We start from the raw sequence: 19,016 nt of genomic DNA, 5'->3' as shown, positions 1-19,016 counted from the left end.
AACTGTTTGACCTTTGGGTAAAACTGACCTGAGAGTTTCCAGTGTACAGTGGGGACTCCCCAGTCCAGCAGAGAGCAGCTTCACTCCGGAATCCTGCAGATCATTGGTACTCAGGTCCAGCTCTCTCAGACTACAGGAGTTGGAGCTGAGAACTGAGGCCAGAGCTTCACAGCATCTCTCTGACAGATGACAGCCCTTCAGCCTTCACACAAAATAAGGAAAACAGGTTAGGAACTGTGATTAAAATAACTTACATGCTCAACTTATTACATAATGAAGAAATTGTGGTTATTCAAATTGGGTTTCAAATGTCTAACAATAAGATAGTTGTTTTGCAGTGTGTGAAAAGTCGTTTTGTATAATAATATAACTTTTTGATGCAGTATTTTGCATATGATGTATTGTATTGTAATACATGTTATTGAGTTAATCTAAACCAATGTTTTGTATATAATTAGGAGTTGCATATATTATGTATATTGTGTTGTGAGGAGAATAAACATCATAGCGTTCAGGAATGACTTTGCGAGGACGAGAACTAAAATGTACGGCCAAACTGAACGAGTTACGTGCGTAGGATGAGGCCTAACCCTTTCGCTTCATCATTGTGTGTCACAAAAATGGTTCAACACGCCTTACATGCCTACGGAGCTAGATGAGTGGCCCAAAACTTAATTTCCCCCACTCCTTTTCTTTTGCTCCACAAACATGGCTGAGATCACCACCATCGCTGCGCTGTACTTGTTGTGGGAGTTCGAGGAGAGTAGGAAACCCAAACAACGTCGTGTTTGGGAGCATGACGTCCTCCGTAGGTGCTCACAGCTGGGTGAGTTTCACCACCCCCTCCAAGAACTCCGCCTGGATGACGGCCGGTTCCAGACGTATTTTCATTTGACTGGGACCATGTTTGATGACCTGCTAACCAGGGTTGATGCCAGGATCTACCGTCAGGACACCAAGTACAGGCGCTCCATATCAGCTGCGGAGCGCCTGTCCTCCGACTCTCTGCCAGTGACGTCTGGTCAAGCTCAATGCTGATTGGCTATCGCGGTTAAGTGTCACGCGTAGGAGCGTAAAAAGTTTGATTTTTTTAACTCCGCTCGTGGGTGTGTTGGGCGCGTTATTGAGGTGCGTAAAACACGTCTAACACGCCTAACGTGCTGCTTTAGCTCGTTTAACGCATCTACACGTCTAAACCAATGGTTCCCTATGCATTGATGTGGATTTACTAAAGCCTCTAACGCGCGTAACGCGTTCAGTGTGGCCGTACCTTTAGACAGCATATGTGCGCTTGGGGATGTCAGTTGCGTGCTGCTTGATTTCATATGCGCACTTTTATGGATGTTAATCTGTTAAATGTCTTCTGATATAGAACCTTGTGGTGTAACTGTTTGACCTTTGGGTAAAACTGACCTGAGAGTTTCCAGTGTACTGTGGGGACTCCCCAGACCAGCAGAGAGCAGCTTCACTCCTGAATCCTGCAGATCATTGGTACTCAGGTCCAGCTCTCTCAGACTAGAGGAGTTGGAGCTGAGAACTGAGGCCAGAGCTTTACAGCATCTCTCTGACAGATCACAGTCCTTCAGCCTTCACACACAATAAAGTGAACAGGTTAGGAAGTGTGATTAAAATAACTTACATCGTTAAGTCATTAAATAATGAAGGAATGTTATTAGTTTAACAAACATACAAAATAATTAGATGGATAAATGTTAAATAGTTGTTTAGTTGAGATTGAAAATGTTATTTAAATGAAAACTCCTTCTACATTCAATTGTTTTGAATATTCTCTTATGTGAACTGTAATACATTACACGTTAATAGGACACCTACAGAGATTTTTTGCATGTTATTATAACTAGTATGTTTATTCTGTTATGAGTAGAAAATTAATACACGTTTTTATGAACCTACAAAGATATTTTTCATATAATTGTAACCTTATATTCCAGTTGTAATTATATTGTGTAGTGTGTATTGTAATACATGTTATTAGTGAACTTACAGAGATGTTTTGGAGGCTTTGACCACTGGCAGCAGCCTGAGAAGACCATCTTCTGAAGCAGAGTATTTCTTCAGGTCAAACACGTGCAGCTCCTCTTCTGATGTCAGTAGGATGAAGACCAGAGCTGACCACTGAGCAGGGGAGAGAGATTCTCTGGAGAGACTTCCTGATATCAGGTACTGTTGGATCTCCTTCACTAGAGAACAGTCGTTCAGCTCATTCAGACAGTGGAACAGATTGATGCTTCTCTCTGGAGATAGATCTCCTTTTATCTTCTCCTGAATGTAAGACACTGTTCCCTTATTTGTCCGTGAGCTACTTCCTTTCAGACGCAGCAGACCTGTTTTAATCTGAGTGGTCAGTGATCTTTTTTTCTGTCCCAGTAGACCTCGTAGGACAACCTGATTGGTCTCCAGAGAGAGGCCCAGGAGGAAGCGGAGGAACAAGTCCAGGTGTCCGTTCTCACTCTGTAAGGCCTTGTCCACAGCACTCTGGTAGAGGAGGAGTTTATCTTTCCTGGAGGTTGAGAGCATATTGACCCCATTGTTGATAAAGGACCAGAAGACATAAAGGGCAGCCATAAACTCCTGGATGCTCAGATGGACAAAGCAGAACACCTTGTCCTGGTACAGCCCACACTCCTCTTTAAAGATCTGGGTGAACACTCCTGAGTACACTGAGGCTGCTCTGATATTGATGTCACACTCTGTCATATCTTCCTCGTAGAAGATCAGGTTGCCTTTCTCCAGCTGGTTAAAAGCCAGTTTTCCCAGAGAAACAATGATCTGCCTGTTCTCTGAACTCCAGTCTGGATCTGTTTCAGCCCTCCCATGGTACTTCCTGTCCCCCTGTATGGACTGAACCCTCAGGAAGTGGCTGTACATCTGAGTCACGGTCTTGGGCATCTCTTCGATCTGGGATTTTTTGAAGATGTCCTCCAGAACTGAAGCAGTGATCCAACAGAAGACTGGGATGTGACACATGATGTGGAGGCTTCGTGATTTCTTGACGTGGGAGATGATTGTGCTGGCCAGCGTCTCCTCTCTGAATCTCTTCCTGAAATACTCCTCCTTCTGTTGGTCGGTGAACCCCCTCACCTCTGTCACCATGTCAATACACTCAGCAGGGATCTGATTGGCTGCCGCAGGGCGTGTGGTTATCCAAATGCGAGCAGAGGGAAGCAGGTCGCCCCTGATGAGGTTTGTCAGCAGCACGTCCACCGAGGTGGATTTTGTGACATCATTCCATATCCGTTTGTTCTGGAAGTCCAGAGGAAGTCGACACTCATCCAGACCATCCAAAATGAAGACAACTTGGAACGGGTCGAATCTGCAGATTCCTGCTTCTTTGGTCTCAATAAAGAGGTAATGAAGAAGTTCCACCAAGCTAAACTCTTTCCCTTTCAGTAAATTCAGCTCTCTGAAAGTGAGGAGAAATGTGAAGTGTGTGTCCTGGTTGGTTTTGCCCTCAGCCCAGTCCAGAGTGAACTTGTGTGTTAAGACGGTTTTACCAATGCCGGCCACTCCAGTTGTCATTATCGTCCTGATTGGTTGATCGTGTCCAGGTAAGGGTTTAAAGATGTCCTCACATCTGATTGGTGTTTCTTCCTTGGCTGGTTTCCTGGAAGCTGTTTCAATCAGTCTGACCTCATGTTCCTTGTTGACCTCTCCACTGCCTCCCTCTGTGATGAAGATCTCTGTGTAGAAGTCGTGCAGATCTATTCGCTTTCCTGCTTTAGAGATTCCCTCAAACACACACCTGAACTTCTTCTTCAAATGAGACTTCATTTTATGTTGGCAATCGACAGCAGCAGATCCTAAATGAGAAAACAACAGATGAAATCAGTTAGTGGATGGTGATCAGTGGAACCAGGTCAATATTTCCTGTTAAATTACCAACTTCATGATTTTGAGTGGCTTCATTACTTTTGGTCGGAAAAGCTGGTTGTGGAGGACTGCAAGTTACAGATTCAAAATGTTAAGGACTAGGGCTGTGCGATTAATCAAATTTTGATCACGATTTCGATTCTTGGGTCAAACAATCTCCAAATTAATAAAATCGAGATGAAACAATTCTTTTGGAATTTTCCGTTGTCTATGAGGTTTTGTGAAAGAGACTCGCATGCGCAATTCAGTCCCTCCCCCAGAGCATTCACCGCGGCCCCGCGAGCTGTGTGTGCGTTGTGACCTTATTCAGAAAACAGACGGACGACTAACGACTGAGGCGAGCGCTGTACTTGATGTTCTTAAGTGATGGTAAAAAAACCGAAAGACGGCAGTTCAAACCGTACTACAAACCATCAACTGTAAATATCAACTGATCGCACGCCTGTAATCTAAAGAGAGAGACGTGGCAGAGTTGCGTAACCATGACAACAACTGTGTATCAAAATAATTTCAGTGTGGAAGGTGGATGCAAAACATTCCGAAAACCATATGAAAACGATAGTGTGGACAGAGAACGTTTTCATTGCGGATGTGCGTTTTTATATTTACCCGGATCAGTGTGGACGGGGCATGAGACGCAATAACAAAGTCGCTTACGACGAATTGGCAAAGAAACAAAAACACAAGACCACAACCCCGACGACAGCAGGACAGACGTCGATTACAACCGACGCCTGTCCTCCATATTTAATTTTCTAGTGTATTTATTTTATTCATTGAAAGTTTTATGGAAATTGAAGAACAGCTGGGTACATATTTATTTGTACATTATTTTCAATTTTTCAACTTTCAATTTTTCAATTTGAACAGTTTGTGTGCCGTGTAGTTTAAGAATTTTGAAAACTCAGTTACCGTGTTTATTTTTTGAAATGCCGAAAAAATAAACTTTATTTTCAAACTCAAGAAGAATCATTTGAAGGATCGTAATTTCAATCTTGACCAAAAAAATCGTGATTCTCATGGACTATTATTTGCACAGCAATATGATTGGTCTAATGATAGTAATAATGATAGTGAATCAGTGTAAATTGATTTGCTACGCTGATACAACAAGACAGGGTTTCATCCCTTCCACTGAGTTGTTCTGCTGTTGGTCAGCAGTATAATGTTTAATGTTAATGTGGCTTCATAACTTATGGTCGGAGAAGCTGGTCGTGACAAAGACTGCATGTTACGGATTCAAAATGTTCAGGACTTTTTGTTTTACCACAGCAATATGATTGGTCTAATTATAATAATAATGAAAAGGAATTGGTGTAAAATTACATGCTGATATAACAAGATAGTGCTGCGTCTCTTCCACAGAGTTATTCTGCTGTTGATCTGCAGTTTATGTTTAATATTAATAATAATAATTACATTGAATAACATTTTATTTCAAGGCGCCTTTCATGACACCCAAAGGTCGCCTTACATTACATAAAACAATCTTGAGTCAAAAACAGCAAGAGCTGCATCGCCAACAGCATGTTGAAAATAAGACATAAGACCCAAGTAGGAGGGGGTAAGAACAGTGAGGAGACCCAGGTAGGAGGGGGTAAGAACAGTGAGGAGACCCAGGTAGGAGGGGGTAAGAACAGTGAGGAGACCCAGGTAGGAGGGGGTAAGAACAGTGAGGAGACCCAGGTAGGAGGGGGTAAGAACAGTGAGGAGACCCAGGTAGAAGGTGGTAAGAACAGCAGTGAGGAGACCCAGGTAGGAGGGGGTAAGAACAGTGAGGAGACCCAGGTAGGAGGGGGTAAGAACAGTGAGGAGACCCAGGTAGAAGGTGGTAAGAACAGCAGTGAGGAGACCCAGGTAGGAAGGGGTAAGAACAGTGAGGAGACCTAGGTAGGAGGGGGTAAGAACAGTGAGGAGACCCAGGTAGGAGGGGGTAAGAACAGTGAGGAGACCCAGGTAGGAGGGGGTAAGAACAGTGAGGAGACCCAGGTAGGAGGGGGTAAGAACAGTGAGGAGACCCAGGTAGGAGGGGGTAAGAACAGTGTGGAGACCCAGGTAGGAGGGGGTAAGAACAGTGAGGAGACCCAGGTAGGAGGGGGTAAGAACAGTGAGGAGACCCAGGTAGGAGGGGGTAAGAACAGCAGCACAACGGGGATACGAGGGAAACCCACGGTAGAGGGTCATTACAGCGAGAAGGCCAGTGGGAACACATGTGTTTTGAGGAGGGATTTGAATGTTGTCAGGGTGTTTCTTTCAGTTCAGCTCAGAGCCCTAGCACCCACGGTGCTGAGAGCCCTAGCACCCACGGTGCTGAGAGCCCTAGCACCCACGGTGCTGAGAGCCCTAGCACCCACGGTGCTGAGAGCCCTAGCACCCACGGTGCTCAGAGCCCTAGCGCCCACGGTGCTCAGAGCCCTAGCACCCACGGTGCTCAGAGCCCTAGCGCCCACGGTGCTCAGAGCCCTAGCGCCCACGGTGCTGAGAGCCCTAGCACCCACGGTGCTGAGAGCCCTAGCGCCCACGGTGCTGAGAGCCCTAGCGCCCACGGTGCTGAGAGCCCTAGCGCCCACGGTGCTGAGAGCCCTAGCACCCACGGTGCTGAGAGCCCTAGCACCCACGGTGCTCAGAGCCCTAGCACCCACGGTGCTACGAGCCCTAGCGCCCACGGTGCTCAGAGCCCTAGCACCCACGGTGCTCAGAGCCCTAGCACCCACGGTGCTGAGGCGGGAGGTCGGCATGGTGAAGGCCAGCTGAGGATGACGAAGGGAGCGGCAGGGCCTGTCCTCCTGGAGGAGGTCAGGGAGATAAGTGGGGGCCACATTGTGGAGGGCTTTGTCTGTGAGCAGAAGGGTTTTAAGGTCCATCCGGTGTTGGCAGGGAGCCAGTGTAGTTGGACGAGAACAGGGGTGATGTGGTCGGATTAGTTGGTGCTGGTAATGATGATGTTTAACATTCTTTAACCTGAGACCCCCACCATTACCCTACATATCCGGATCAAACCATTTAACCTGATACCCCACAACAACCCTACATGCTGGATCAAACCATTTAACCCCAAAGAGGAAAGATTTTCTCCACATTGAAGTTTGAAAAGTATATGTCTCCCATCATGTCATTAAGTCTGAACAGAACAAATAATAATCTCCTACTACTCATCAAAATGTGTATTTCTTCTCTGTTTTCAAGATAAGAGTCTCTTACCGCCCCACAGTGTGTCGGCCAGTTCCTCCTGGTTCATCCCCATCAGGCAGAGCTTTGTGATGTCCACCACTCCCTCTATGGCGCGCCTCCTCTGCTCCTCCTTCTTACCATCCACCTCCTCCCCCTCCACTCTCTGACCCTCTAAGCATTGTGGGTAATCTGAGAAGAGATCCCTCCAGAGCTTCTTCAGCTCCATGTCTAGGAATGCGTGTGCGTTCTCCTCAGCCCTCTGGAACAGAACAAACATCAAGGAGAACTTTACTCTGAACTAACTGAGGACATCAGAAGCTTCTGTCCTAGATTCACGTCCCGCTGGACAAGAAATGCTTTCTAATGTCCATGGAGAGCTGAAGTCAAACGTCTTGGTGGACATTTACACACCTTGATCAGCTCTGTTTGATGCTGCTGTAGAGACTGAGCGCTGGTAACCTTTGACCTCTTTTGGTGTCTGTGGGGAACACACACACGCACACACACACACACACACACACACACACACACACACACACACACACACACACACACACACACACACACACACACACACACACACACACACACACACACACTCACACACACACAATTATATTTCCCCTTGTCCCATATCTAAAGACTTGTAGATATCAGTATCAGTAGAGTCTGATAACAACCAAGTGGTCTGTTTTCATTGTCTGTTTGAAACCCCTACCTCTCCTCTCTGGATGGGCGTCCATCTTTAAGGTTAGGAGGTTCCTCCATAGAGCGGTCACTCTTCAAGGAGACACAGCTGGGTCCAGGGGAGTCTGCTCTCTGCTGCTTCTCTGGGCTTCAACACATACACACACACACACACACACACACACACACACACACACACACACACACACACACACACACACATACACACACACACAAACACACACACACACACACACACACACACACACACACACACACACGCACACGCACACGCACACACACACACACTTTAATTTTTCCTGCCTTGGAAACATCAGTACCAGTAAAGTCTGATAACAAGAGCCTGCTCACTCCTGCCGGACTCTTTGAGAAAAACAAGAACCAGGATTAATGGATGTTTGATAGAAGTTGTATCTTTATAATATATAATGAATCCTCACCTCTTCTCAATAGACTGACATCCATCTTTAAACTGGTCAGGATGATCCATAGACTGGTCACTCTTCATGGAGACACAGCTGGGTCCAGGGGAGTCTCTCTCCTGCTTCTCTGGGCTTCAACAAACACACACACACACACACACACACACGCACACGCACACGCACACACGCACACACACACACACACACACACACACACACAGCTTTTACTCAGACTAATGATGGAGTCAAGATGCATCACTGCTGAGCTCTGAGATGGACAACAGTCACAGACAGAGAGATCCTCTTCTTACCTCTTAGCTTTGCTCCGGGGGCCATGTTCCCCAGACAGAGCGGTCTTAGAGGTAGGACCCCCCTCCTTTCTCTCCTCATCCATAGTAGACTGGAGACCTGTACACAAACACAACTCCTATTGTTTCTACTGCCACTCGGCGTTGGTTTACTCTCTGCTTTTATATGAGTCTGACTCATATCAAGAAAATGATGTCCAACCAGTTGGACCACTTCCCCTCCCAGTTCATACTCCTCCCAGACTCTGCTTTTATGTGAGCTGTGTATTCCGCTCACAGGGGGCTGTTGTCTCTGTTAACTTTGGACAAGAGGCACGGTCTCTCCTAGACGCAGATTCATAGACCTTCTCATTCCCAGATGTTTCTAATATACTCTTTAATAACGTATCATCATTCAACACAGAAGGTCTCAAAGGGCTTCAAAATGTGTCTGATAAGATCAAGTTCACCGTGCGGATATGATATCATACCAACCGCTCCCTGTGCTGGTTAAACCGCTCTGAAGGCAGGACCATATATGGACTTCCTCATCGGGTATGACATCACAACCAGATCTGTGAGGCAGGTCCACAGAGAACAAGACCCGGTAAGAGAAGACATTTAAACACCTTCACAAAGCAAGATGGCCGTCTTGCTGTCTAAATAATGTTATCATAATACTGCACTACAAATATATAACAGCTGTACATTCTGTCCTAAGTACCTTTAAAGTCACCCAAGGACACAAGGCGACACAAGGAGAAAAATACATTATTAACGTCAACCTGACACTTGACTCCAGGCAAGATGGTTCAGGGTTCGATCCCCAATGCCCACAAACTAACAGGTATCATTCTACAGAGCAGGATCCTTAAAAATGATCAACCTACTGATAAGATTCAGTTATTCATATTTCTGATCTATCATAGATAAGAGTGGACTACAGTATCTTAGTCTTCTTCCTACAGTGATAAAGTGAGCCACACCAAACTATCCGACTCATAACAAGGAAATGGTGAACCAACCAGTTGGACCAGTTCCCCTCCCAGTTCATACTCCTCCCATACTAACCTCTCATAGGCGGCTGATCCATGACCTCATTCAGTGATGAATAGTAATCACTGTTTTAAATATGAAGAATGGACAGAGAGCTCTGAGCTCTTGTCCCCCCCACAGAGGACAAGACCCAGTAGAAGATGACGTTTAAACACCTTCTCTAACCAAGATGGCCGTCTTCCTGTACAAATAATGTAATCATAATGCCCCACTACAAATATAACCACTGTCCATTCTATCCTCAGTACCTTTAAAGTCACCACAGGACTTGTGATTAAGAACCAATACTGAATCAGACGAAACAGTCATTATTAACCTCAACCTGACGCTTGACTCAAGGCTGAAAGGTTCTGGGTTCGATCCCCAAAGCCCAGAGTCTAACACGTAGCATTCTACAGAGCAGTGTTAGATTTCAGCTTATTTCGAAACTGTTCGGACAGACTCTGCGTTGTGTATTTTCAGTCGTAGTAGTAATTCTTGAAGTCGAAATCAAAGCAGCTTGACAGGTTGGATCAGAGGGTTGAATAGATGGTTTATTCCAGGATGTAATGCAGCGAGATACAGACTTAGGTTGAATAATCTATAGTGGACCCGGTGGTCGATGACTTGTTCCTTGGCTGTCAAACCCTCTTCTCGTCGAACCAAAGGGTTGGGGCGAGTATTATACAAAAAAGGGATACTTGAATAACACGTGAACAGACGCACTCTCAGGGTCAGCCTTGATAAGGTATCTGGCCCTGGCTATGTCCCGGAGGACCAGGTCGGTTCAACCTTGTTGAAACATAACAATGGCAGAATGTTGGAGATAACCCCTTGTATCAGTATGAGAGGCCCTGGCCTGTTCCTAGACTAGAAATGTGAACAATAGAGAGACACTAAAATACACCAACATTCTACAGCAGGAATCTTCTAAACTATTCAATAGTAATTTTAACAAATAGCAATGCATCCATACATTGACTAACGTTTTTAACCGTGTGGTTTTACAGGAAACTGACATCAACCTATTGATAAGACTGAAAGTTATTCATATTTATGATCTATCACGGATCAGAGTGGACTACAGTACCTTAGTCGTCTTCCTGCTGTGATGAAGTGAGCCACACCAAACCGTCCGACTCATATCAAGAAATGATGTCCAACCAGTTGGACCACTTCCCCTCCCAGGTCATGCTCCTCCCAGACTCTGCTTTTATATGAGCTGTGTATTCCGCTCACAGGGGTTGTCTCTGTTAACTTTGGACAAGAGGCAGCGTCTCTCCTAGATGCAGATTCATAGACCCTCTCATTCTCAAGGGGGCAGGACTATATATGGACTACCACGTGTGGTATCACATCACCTAGGGAACACAACACAACACAATGAAAACCTCACTTTAGTACACAACACAACAATGATCTCACTTTAGTACACAACACAATGATGATCTCACTTTAGTACACAACACAACGATGATCTCTCTTTAGTGCACAACACAACGATGATCTAACTTTAGTACACTTTTTTTGACTACAGGAGACAAGATGGAGGCCCGTGTTGTTGCACTTTGTACAGTATGTGTTGTGGTGCTCCTGGTCTCTGGCAGGAACCCAGGCTGCAGCTACCGGGGCATTCCACAGCCAACACTCAGCACACCATGTGACCCAGGCAGCCAATCAGGTCGCCCAGGCAGCCTGTCTCGAAACCAGTCAGATCAGTCCTGGGCAAGCAGCCATCTTGGTTCTACACGCTAGCTGGGTGGGGAACTGAATGAGGATTTATACATTCTATTATTTGATCTGCAGAAAGATCATATCTCTGTTTTCATGATGTTAAACGAGACATATTATGGTGTTTTCCCAACAAGTAAACAAAGTATTTGACTTCCAGAAAACATGTTTTTTGAAGCGGTTTGGTGGAAATAGCTTTGAGGAAAAAAATAATTTGCCTGACGCTATTCCCCTCTGTTTCAGTCCCTTCAGAATACACTGTTTCTGGTGTCTGTAGCTTTAATGCAAATGAGCTGCTGCCCATTGACCAATGAGCTGTCAGAATGAACCACAGCATGGAGGAGGGATTGTTGCCGTTTGCAGACTCCTGGAGGTCTATATAATATAATATAATATAATATAATATAATATAATATAATATAATATAATAATAATATAATAATAATAATAATTATATTATGCATGGGTATTTATATAATATTACATCTAATATCAAGGCCAAAGGCTATGTGCACCTCGGATGACATGAATCATAAAGACTGCGTCTGACGTCGCTGGTACTTCCACAACAAGTAAAGACTTGTAGTGGAGGATATCTAGGCCATGGTTGGGAATCATTGGGTGAAAGGAACTTTGGCCTTTAGTCTTGTCAGCCAAGCACACACACACACACACACACACACACACACACACACACACACACACACACACACACACACACACACACACACACACACACACATACACACACACACACACACACACACACACACACACACACACACACACACACACACACACACACACGGATCTGATTGCGGATAGGAGAGGTTAATTCACTTGAGGTGATAAACAGGTTATATTTTTTAACTGTTTATTCTCTTGCCAGAAGGACTATCTACACTAGGCTACTTATTATATATTTTTTTTTTTGTTCCCCAAAAATTATATGCGGGGCTAATCAAATAATATCCGGGTCTTTAGCCCCGAATAAAATGGCATAGTGATGCCACTGCCTGGTCAATGCGTCAAAGTGTCCCTCACAGCTTGCAGAACAGCAAAGGTGTGTGTGTGTGTGTGTGTGTGTGTGTGTGTGTGTGTGTGTGTGTGTGTGTGTGTGTGTGTGTGTGTGTGTGTGTGTGCGTGCGTGCGTGCGTGCGTGCGTGCGTGCGTGCGTGCGTGCGTGCGTGCGTGCGTGCGTGCGTGCGTGCGTGCGTGCGTGCGTGCGTGCGTGCGTGCGTGCGTGCGTGTGTGTGTGTGTGTACCAGTATCCACTGTAAGCGGGTGGGTAACTTGGAGGCAGGCTGTCCGGCCCACCCAATTAGAAGCAATGCATGGTAATGGTATATTCTGTAGTATTAATTAATTGGCTGAATTAGATTTGACATTTTGTTGGACAGCAAACGAACAGGTTGTCCGATAGTGGGTCTGGACTTCCACCAACATTTTATCATTCATTTTCTTCCATTTTGATTTGGTGGGCATGGCGCACATTAGGGTGGGCCGAGCCCACCCCTGCCCCTGGCTACCGCCGGCCCTGCTCCAGACCTGACCCCAGCCCCTATGGACCCCCGGTGGGGGGCCCGGAGCCTCGCCGACCCAGCCACTACACCTTGGGGACCAGGACTCCGGAGCTGGCCCTCCCGCTGGGCCTGGACGTGAGTCTCTTCTGACGAGGTCGCTGCTTTTACCGCGTTCTCCGAGTCTGCTTCATCCCGTCGTGTGCTGCGTACGGAACGCGTCCGTCGGCCCAGGGGCGTTTTGAGGCGTTTTACGCGCCTTGTTTTCACGGGTCCGTGCCCTTACGTCATCTAGCTCCATTTGGACTTTTCTTTCACTTTCTTCCAACTCCAGTTTAGAATCAGTAGGGAACGTGTTGCATGCGAGTTGATGAATGCGTTAAGAGTGTCCACTAGACCACTAGATATCAACTAGACTACACCCACTGCTGGTCCTCCACCAACACCACCCACCACAGCGGACCTCAGTCCTCACCAACCCATATAGTAACTCACCCATATCAGGATTTCTGCCCTCGACCACGCCCCCAGCAGAACCATTACCCAACGTCTATTGATCCCTAGCTCACCTGACATAGTCAAATGGTGCCCACTGACCCCAGCCTCCCCCCCCCCTCTCTCTCCCCCCCCCTCTCTCTCTCCCCCTCTCTTACTATGTCTTATTTAGTCTTTTTTCATATTCCTATTTATTTATTTATTTATTCATTTGATCTATTTTGCACTTATCTGCTCGCACTTATCTTTACCCTGTGTGTTTTTAATACTTCTAGCATGCTATACCATGTTTTTATATATATATATTTATATGTGTGTGCAATTTTAGGGTTCTTGCATTTTTCACCAATGAATTCACTGAGATTGCAGTGTGCTCCTTTTATCCCTATATTTTGTATTAATGCGCATGATTGAAAATTAATGAGAGGATGTTTATGGATGGGTCTGGATGCGTGGATATATGTGTGTGTGTGTGTGTCTCTTTATACATATATATATATCTATACATATATATATATAGATATATATATATATTTATGTGTAGATATTAATATACGTGTGTGTGCGGGCGGGGTCCTCAGATCCCCCCTTTTATTTACTCTGATGTACTTTTCATCCTTTCCAATAGAAGTGTGTTTCTATGGGCCCGTTGGCTGTGTCACCGTCAGCAGTTACCAGGGACCGTCCTGCCGTCGCCTCTACCCACCACGGGACCACCACCCTCTCCGGCTACCCACCACGGGACCACCACCATCACCGTCAGCAGGTCAGAGCCCCCTCACAGCTTCACCCTTTTGAAATAGATCTATCTTTATTGAAATGTATTCACCCTGGAGGCCTACCTACACCAATCGCACCAACACCACACAGCCACACTACCACACACACAACAGACGCACGCTACCTCCCAACACACACCCGGTACATTGCACCAGATGGTCCAACCCGTGGAAAAGACAAAGTATATTTTAAAATACTCCAGGCCCTGCACCACAGGGACACAGCGGACAGAGCGGTGTCCTCCCGGGAACTCCCCAGGGGGATGTTACGACAGGTCCACAAATGATCACACTTCATCAAACCCATCACCCACAGACACCACATCACAAAGAAATAATGACAACACCAACACCTGGATGCACAATGACATGTTGATCCTAACAGAACACTACACACACACAATAGACCAACTCACACAAACACCCCAGCCCACCAACACACTCACTTAAGACCGCTACCAACTGGGCACACAAGAGATTGGGCCGCAGACTATTACCCACCACCTTACATCAACTAGAACACACACTACTCCATACACCGTCCGCCCCTCACTCACCACTCATTACCAACCCACACCCCCTCAACCTACTCCCCCCCTCCCCCATACCGACCAGTCCCCATACCACCCCACCTCGAGCCTGGACCTTCCCCTCACCGACACCTCCACAGCCCACACTCAGCCACACAGATCCCCCCCCCCTCCCTCCCTCTGCCTCCCCAACCAGCACCCAACCACACCCTAGATCACTCTATTCAGGCCCACGCCCCACACTGACGGAACTCACAACTATACACACAACCAGAAACACAACAGACCCCCCCCCTCACACAACCGGCCCTCCCCCTCCCCCCTCCCTCAAGGATAAGGGGGAGGGGTAGGGCCCCCACCTTCCCTACCTGCAGCAGGAGCCAGGACACCAACAGAGTCGCACCACGCACCCTCCACACCACCTCAGATCAATTACCCCCCCCCTAACTCAACCCCCCCCCCCCACCCACCCATCCCCACCCTCTCCCCCGCTCCACCCAGTCAGAAATCCTCTCACCAGATGAACCTCCACCTCAGAGGAACGGGCAACAACCAACACACCACCATACACCACCCTCTCTCAGCCAGGTTACTTACACAAACAAAGAAAAGAGATCATATAACACCCGTACTAAGGTTCCTACACTGGTTACCAGTATAATTTAGAATTGATTTTAAAGTTTTATTACTTGTTTTTAAATGTCTTCAAAACCAGGGACCCCTTTATCTTAAAAATATGCTCAGAATCTACTGCCCTACCAGATCTCTTAGATCTGGAGAGCTTCGTATGCTGGTTCAACCCTCTGCCCGTACTAAGCAGGGTGAGGCTGCTTTTAGTAACTATGTGGTCCGTTTGTGGAACCAACTACCTCTGGATATTAAAACAGCCCCCACTGTTGCCACTTTTAAAACCAAACTAAAAACGAAATTGTCAGAGATGCCTTTAATTAACATGTTCTCCATGATTGTATGTTTTTACTTACATTACTACATTTTAATTTTAACTCTTATTATTCTTATCTACTTGCTACTATTATTGCTTTTGTAACTTCTATTTGTATGCAAGGACCATCCTTTTTTTGACTTGTGAAGCACATTGGGTTGCCTTGTTGTATGAAATGTGCTATACAAATAAACCTGCCTTGCCTTGCCTCTCTCCAGAGTTCCCCCTCACTCCATCCACACACTTGCATCCAACCTCTCCCACTCCCAACCCCCGCAAGGAGACAATCATCCACATAGACGCACAGGTCATTCATACCCATAACTCCCCACCAGATTCCACCACACCCCACACACCAACACCCAGCTGACCCCTCCTTAGATCACACACACGCACCAACCTCATTATGGACCTTGTTGCCTCCATCTCACTAAAATCCATCCCCCCCCCCCCCCCTCTCTCCCCCATAGGTGTCACCAGTGGCCTGGAGAAAAATCTAAGAGCAATGATGAAGGGGCCTACTAAGGTCAACACGACCACAACAAACCCAACGGACCAAAACTCTCCCCCCTCCCCCCACAACCTTCTTGCCAGGTCACTGTTGACACCAACCCTCCGGCCCCCACTGCCCCCCCCCTACACTACCCCCTCCAGATATCAAACCACAGTCCATCCCCTCCCCGACCAATCCTGCAGTCTTAAAATACTACCGACCCACCTACCATAAGGTTAGGGGGGGCCACAAGCTGCAGGATTGGTCGTACCTAGGACACACACCCACACTCATCATCGGCGACTCCAACCTCAACAGAATTCCCCCCCACACACACGCACACATACAAATAGACAGTTATCCCGGGGCCACCATAGGACATATCTTACACATCCTACAGAAAACACCAACACACTCTCACACACAAACAGTCATCCTTTCAGTTGGCATAAACAACATGAATCACAACCCCGAACTTACATCCATCAAACAAATATCGGCCCTTAATAAACAGGCTCTTACCACATTCCCCAACGCCACCATCCACTTCCCAGTCATCAACCACTCACCGAAACAACAGCAGAACCTACGCCACTCAACAGCTACACAGTCACTGATCTCAGTCCCCTACTAGAAACTCCCCACGACACCTTCACCACTCAACCTGACAACATCCCAACCGGTACTTCCCTTAGCCCCCACCTTAGACCCCCCGGCCGGCAGAACGGTCCCCGTGGAGGCCCAGGTCCTCAACACGGTCCCACACTCACTGAGGAGCCCGCTGTCCTCACAGCGTTCACCCACCGCCAGCCCAGAGACAGCCCCACCGGCACCTCCACACACACACACACACACATCAGCTCAGCCACAATATATTAATTAATATATACACCTCCACACACACATTAACACACATCAGCTCAGCCACAATATATTAATTAATATATACACCTCCACACACACATTAACACACATCAGCTCAGCCACAATATATTAATTAATATATACACCTCCACACACACACATTAACACACATCAGCTCAGCCACAATATATTAATTAATACATACACCTCCACACACACACTTTAACACACATCAGCTCGGCCACAATATATTAATTAATATATACAGTGTACATAGTACACACAGTACACACATAGTACACACATAGTCCACACAGTACCCACATAGTACAGAGCAGGACCCTGGAGTACACACAGTACACACACAGTACCCACATAGTACACACAGAGTACAGAGCAGGACCCTGGAGTACACACATAGTACACAGAGTACCCACACAGTACACACATAGTACAGATCAGGACCAAAGGCCAGTGGAAAAGGGGTAAAGACCAGTATGACCTAAAGGTACGAGGAGCAGAGATGCATCCTGGTGGCCGAGTCCTCATCAGGAACTTGTCAGAAAGAGGTGGACCGGGGAAACTCAGGCCCTTCTGGGAAGAGAAGGTTAATTTGGTTGTTTAAAGAAAACACCCAGAAAGCCCAGTGTGTGAAGTACAACCAGAGGATGGCCGGGGTCGCACCGGAGTGCTTCATGGGAATCTGCTGCTCCCCGGTGACTTCCTGCCAGTTGAGTCCCACAAGCCGGAAAAGAAAAGAGGTGAGCGACAACACAAAGAGAAAAAGACATTGACAACACAGAATACAGAACTCGAGTCTTCTTCTGACTATGAAGAGGATGACTGGCAATACATGTCCGGACGGCCCCAAGGAGACTCCACAGCACAAACCAGGAGCATCCTCAGACCAGAGGCTACAGAGTTCCAGCCACAGGCTGCAACACCAGCACCTGGGGGAGACAACGAGATAGGAGAACAGAGCCAGTGGACATCTGACGAGGACAGAGAGGATGCTGAGCTGGAGATAACAAGCAGTAATGGAGAGGTGTCTCCACCATCTTCACCACCTGCAAGACAGTATCCTTTCAGAAATAGACATGCTCCCAAAACATTCATCTATGATAGGTTGGGCAGCCCACAGTTAGACTGAATTGGTGTTAGACAAAGACTGTGAAAAGACTCTTATAATGCAACGAAATGAGGAAATGTGATGAGATTTGAGTGAATAGTATAGGTGAAAGTGTGAAATGTGAAAGTGTGTGATTATACATAAGGTCAAAGGTCACGCCTATTCCGGTCAAGACAAGCTACCCGTGAACACAGCGGAGTGAATAGATGGTTGTCCTAGTGCACAATGACTTCCACTGCTTAACACATAACATTAGCGTGAGATATATGTAATGTGAAATCTGTCATCAGATATGTCTTGAATAATGGACTCTAACCTGTAAGTAATCAAACTGTTAAAACAGAATGGACTGAAACCGGAAATGTCGGGACGACCTTTAGTTAAGCAGGGGAGAATGTGGTATACCCCCCATTTTTGCATTTTGTTTAGTCCCTTTTCATGATTCTGTGACTTATATTTTCTTAACGTACGATGGAGTTACATGTTTTGGCCAATAGATGGCACTATTAGACCTCTGAATAATGCAGTTGCATGATGTTTATGAACAAAGGAAGAAGTTGTTACTGCGAGTGAAGGAAGGAAGCAGTCGCATTCGCGAAGTGAATGAACCAAAAACTCTTATATCGCTTTAACAATGTGTGTGTGTGTGTGTGTGTGTGTGTGTGTGTGTGTGTGTGTGTGTGTGTGTGTGTGTTTACCTTGGCCCTTTCTAAATACCTGCCTGTAAAGTTTGTTCCAAGATGCACCCAATCCAATCCAGCCCAAAAAGATGCCTCATTGAAGTGAAATTGTTCCGCCTCGAGCAGCAGGACACCTGTACAGTGATGTCATGGAACAGCAGCCAATAGGAGGTTAGTCTGAGAGGAGGGTAAACTGGTCCAACTGGTTGGTTCACAGGATAATTTCCTTGTTACCTAGTCGGACAGTTTGGTAATGCTCACTTCATTACAGCAGTGAGAAGACCCAGGTAATTTACTACGCTCTGATCCGGGATTCATCATACATTTCTGTAACTTAT

The 19,016-nt window shown here is 46.5% G+C and overlaps 2 protein-coding genes across 3 annotated transcripts in view; one reads left to right on the top strand and one right to left on the bottom strand.

Annotated features, from left to right (window-relative positions):
- Positions 1–19,016, bottom strand: part of LOC130378403 (NLR family CARD domain-containing protein 3-like) — a 220,460-nt gene that overhangs the window by 8,464 nt on the left and 192,980 nt on the right. The window contains exons 11-14 of the mRNA XM_056585169.1: positions 7,093–7,321; positions 2,006–3,821; positions 1,414–1,587; positions 29–202 (exon numbers count right to left, since the gene is read on the bottom strand). Coding sequence (XP_056441144.1) covers positions 29–202; positions 1,414–1,587; positions 2,006–3,821; positions 7,093–7,321 — 2,393 coding nt within the window. The remainder of the gene's footprint in view (positions 1–28; positions 203–1,413; positions 1,588–2,005; positions 3,822–7,092; positions 7,322–19,016) is intronic.
- The window catches only part of LOC130378407 (E3 ubiquitin/ISG15 ligase TRIM25-like), a 2,644-nt gene continuing 2,545 nt past the window's right edge, over positions 18,918–19,016 (top strand). For both annotated transcript variants that reach the window (XM_056585177.1, XM_056585178.1), the window contains exon 1: positions 18,918–18,965. The gene's annotated coding sequence lies outside the window, so the exon portion shown is untranslated. The remainder of the gene's footprint in view (positions 18,966–19,016) is intronic.

The sequence above is a fragment of the Gadus chalcogrammus genome, unplaced genomic scaffold, assembly GCF_026213295.1.
Source record: "Gadus chalcogrammus isolate NIFS_2021 unplaced genomic scaffold, NIFS_Gcha_1.0 GACHA075, whole genome shotgun sequence".
Classification (NCBI taxonomy): Eukaryota; Metazoa; Chordata; class Actinopteri; order Gadiformes; family Gadidae; genus Gadus; species Gadus chalcogrammus.
This window is presented reverse-complemented; position numbering and strand designations above follow the sequence as displayed.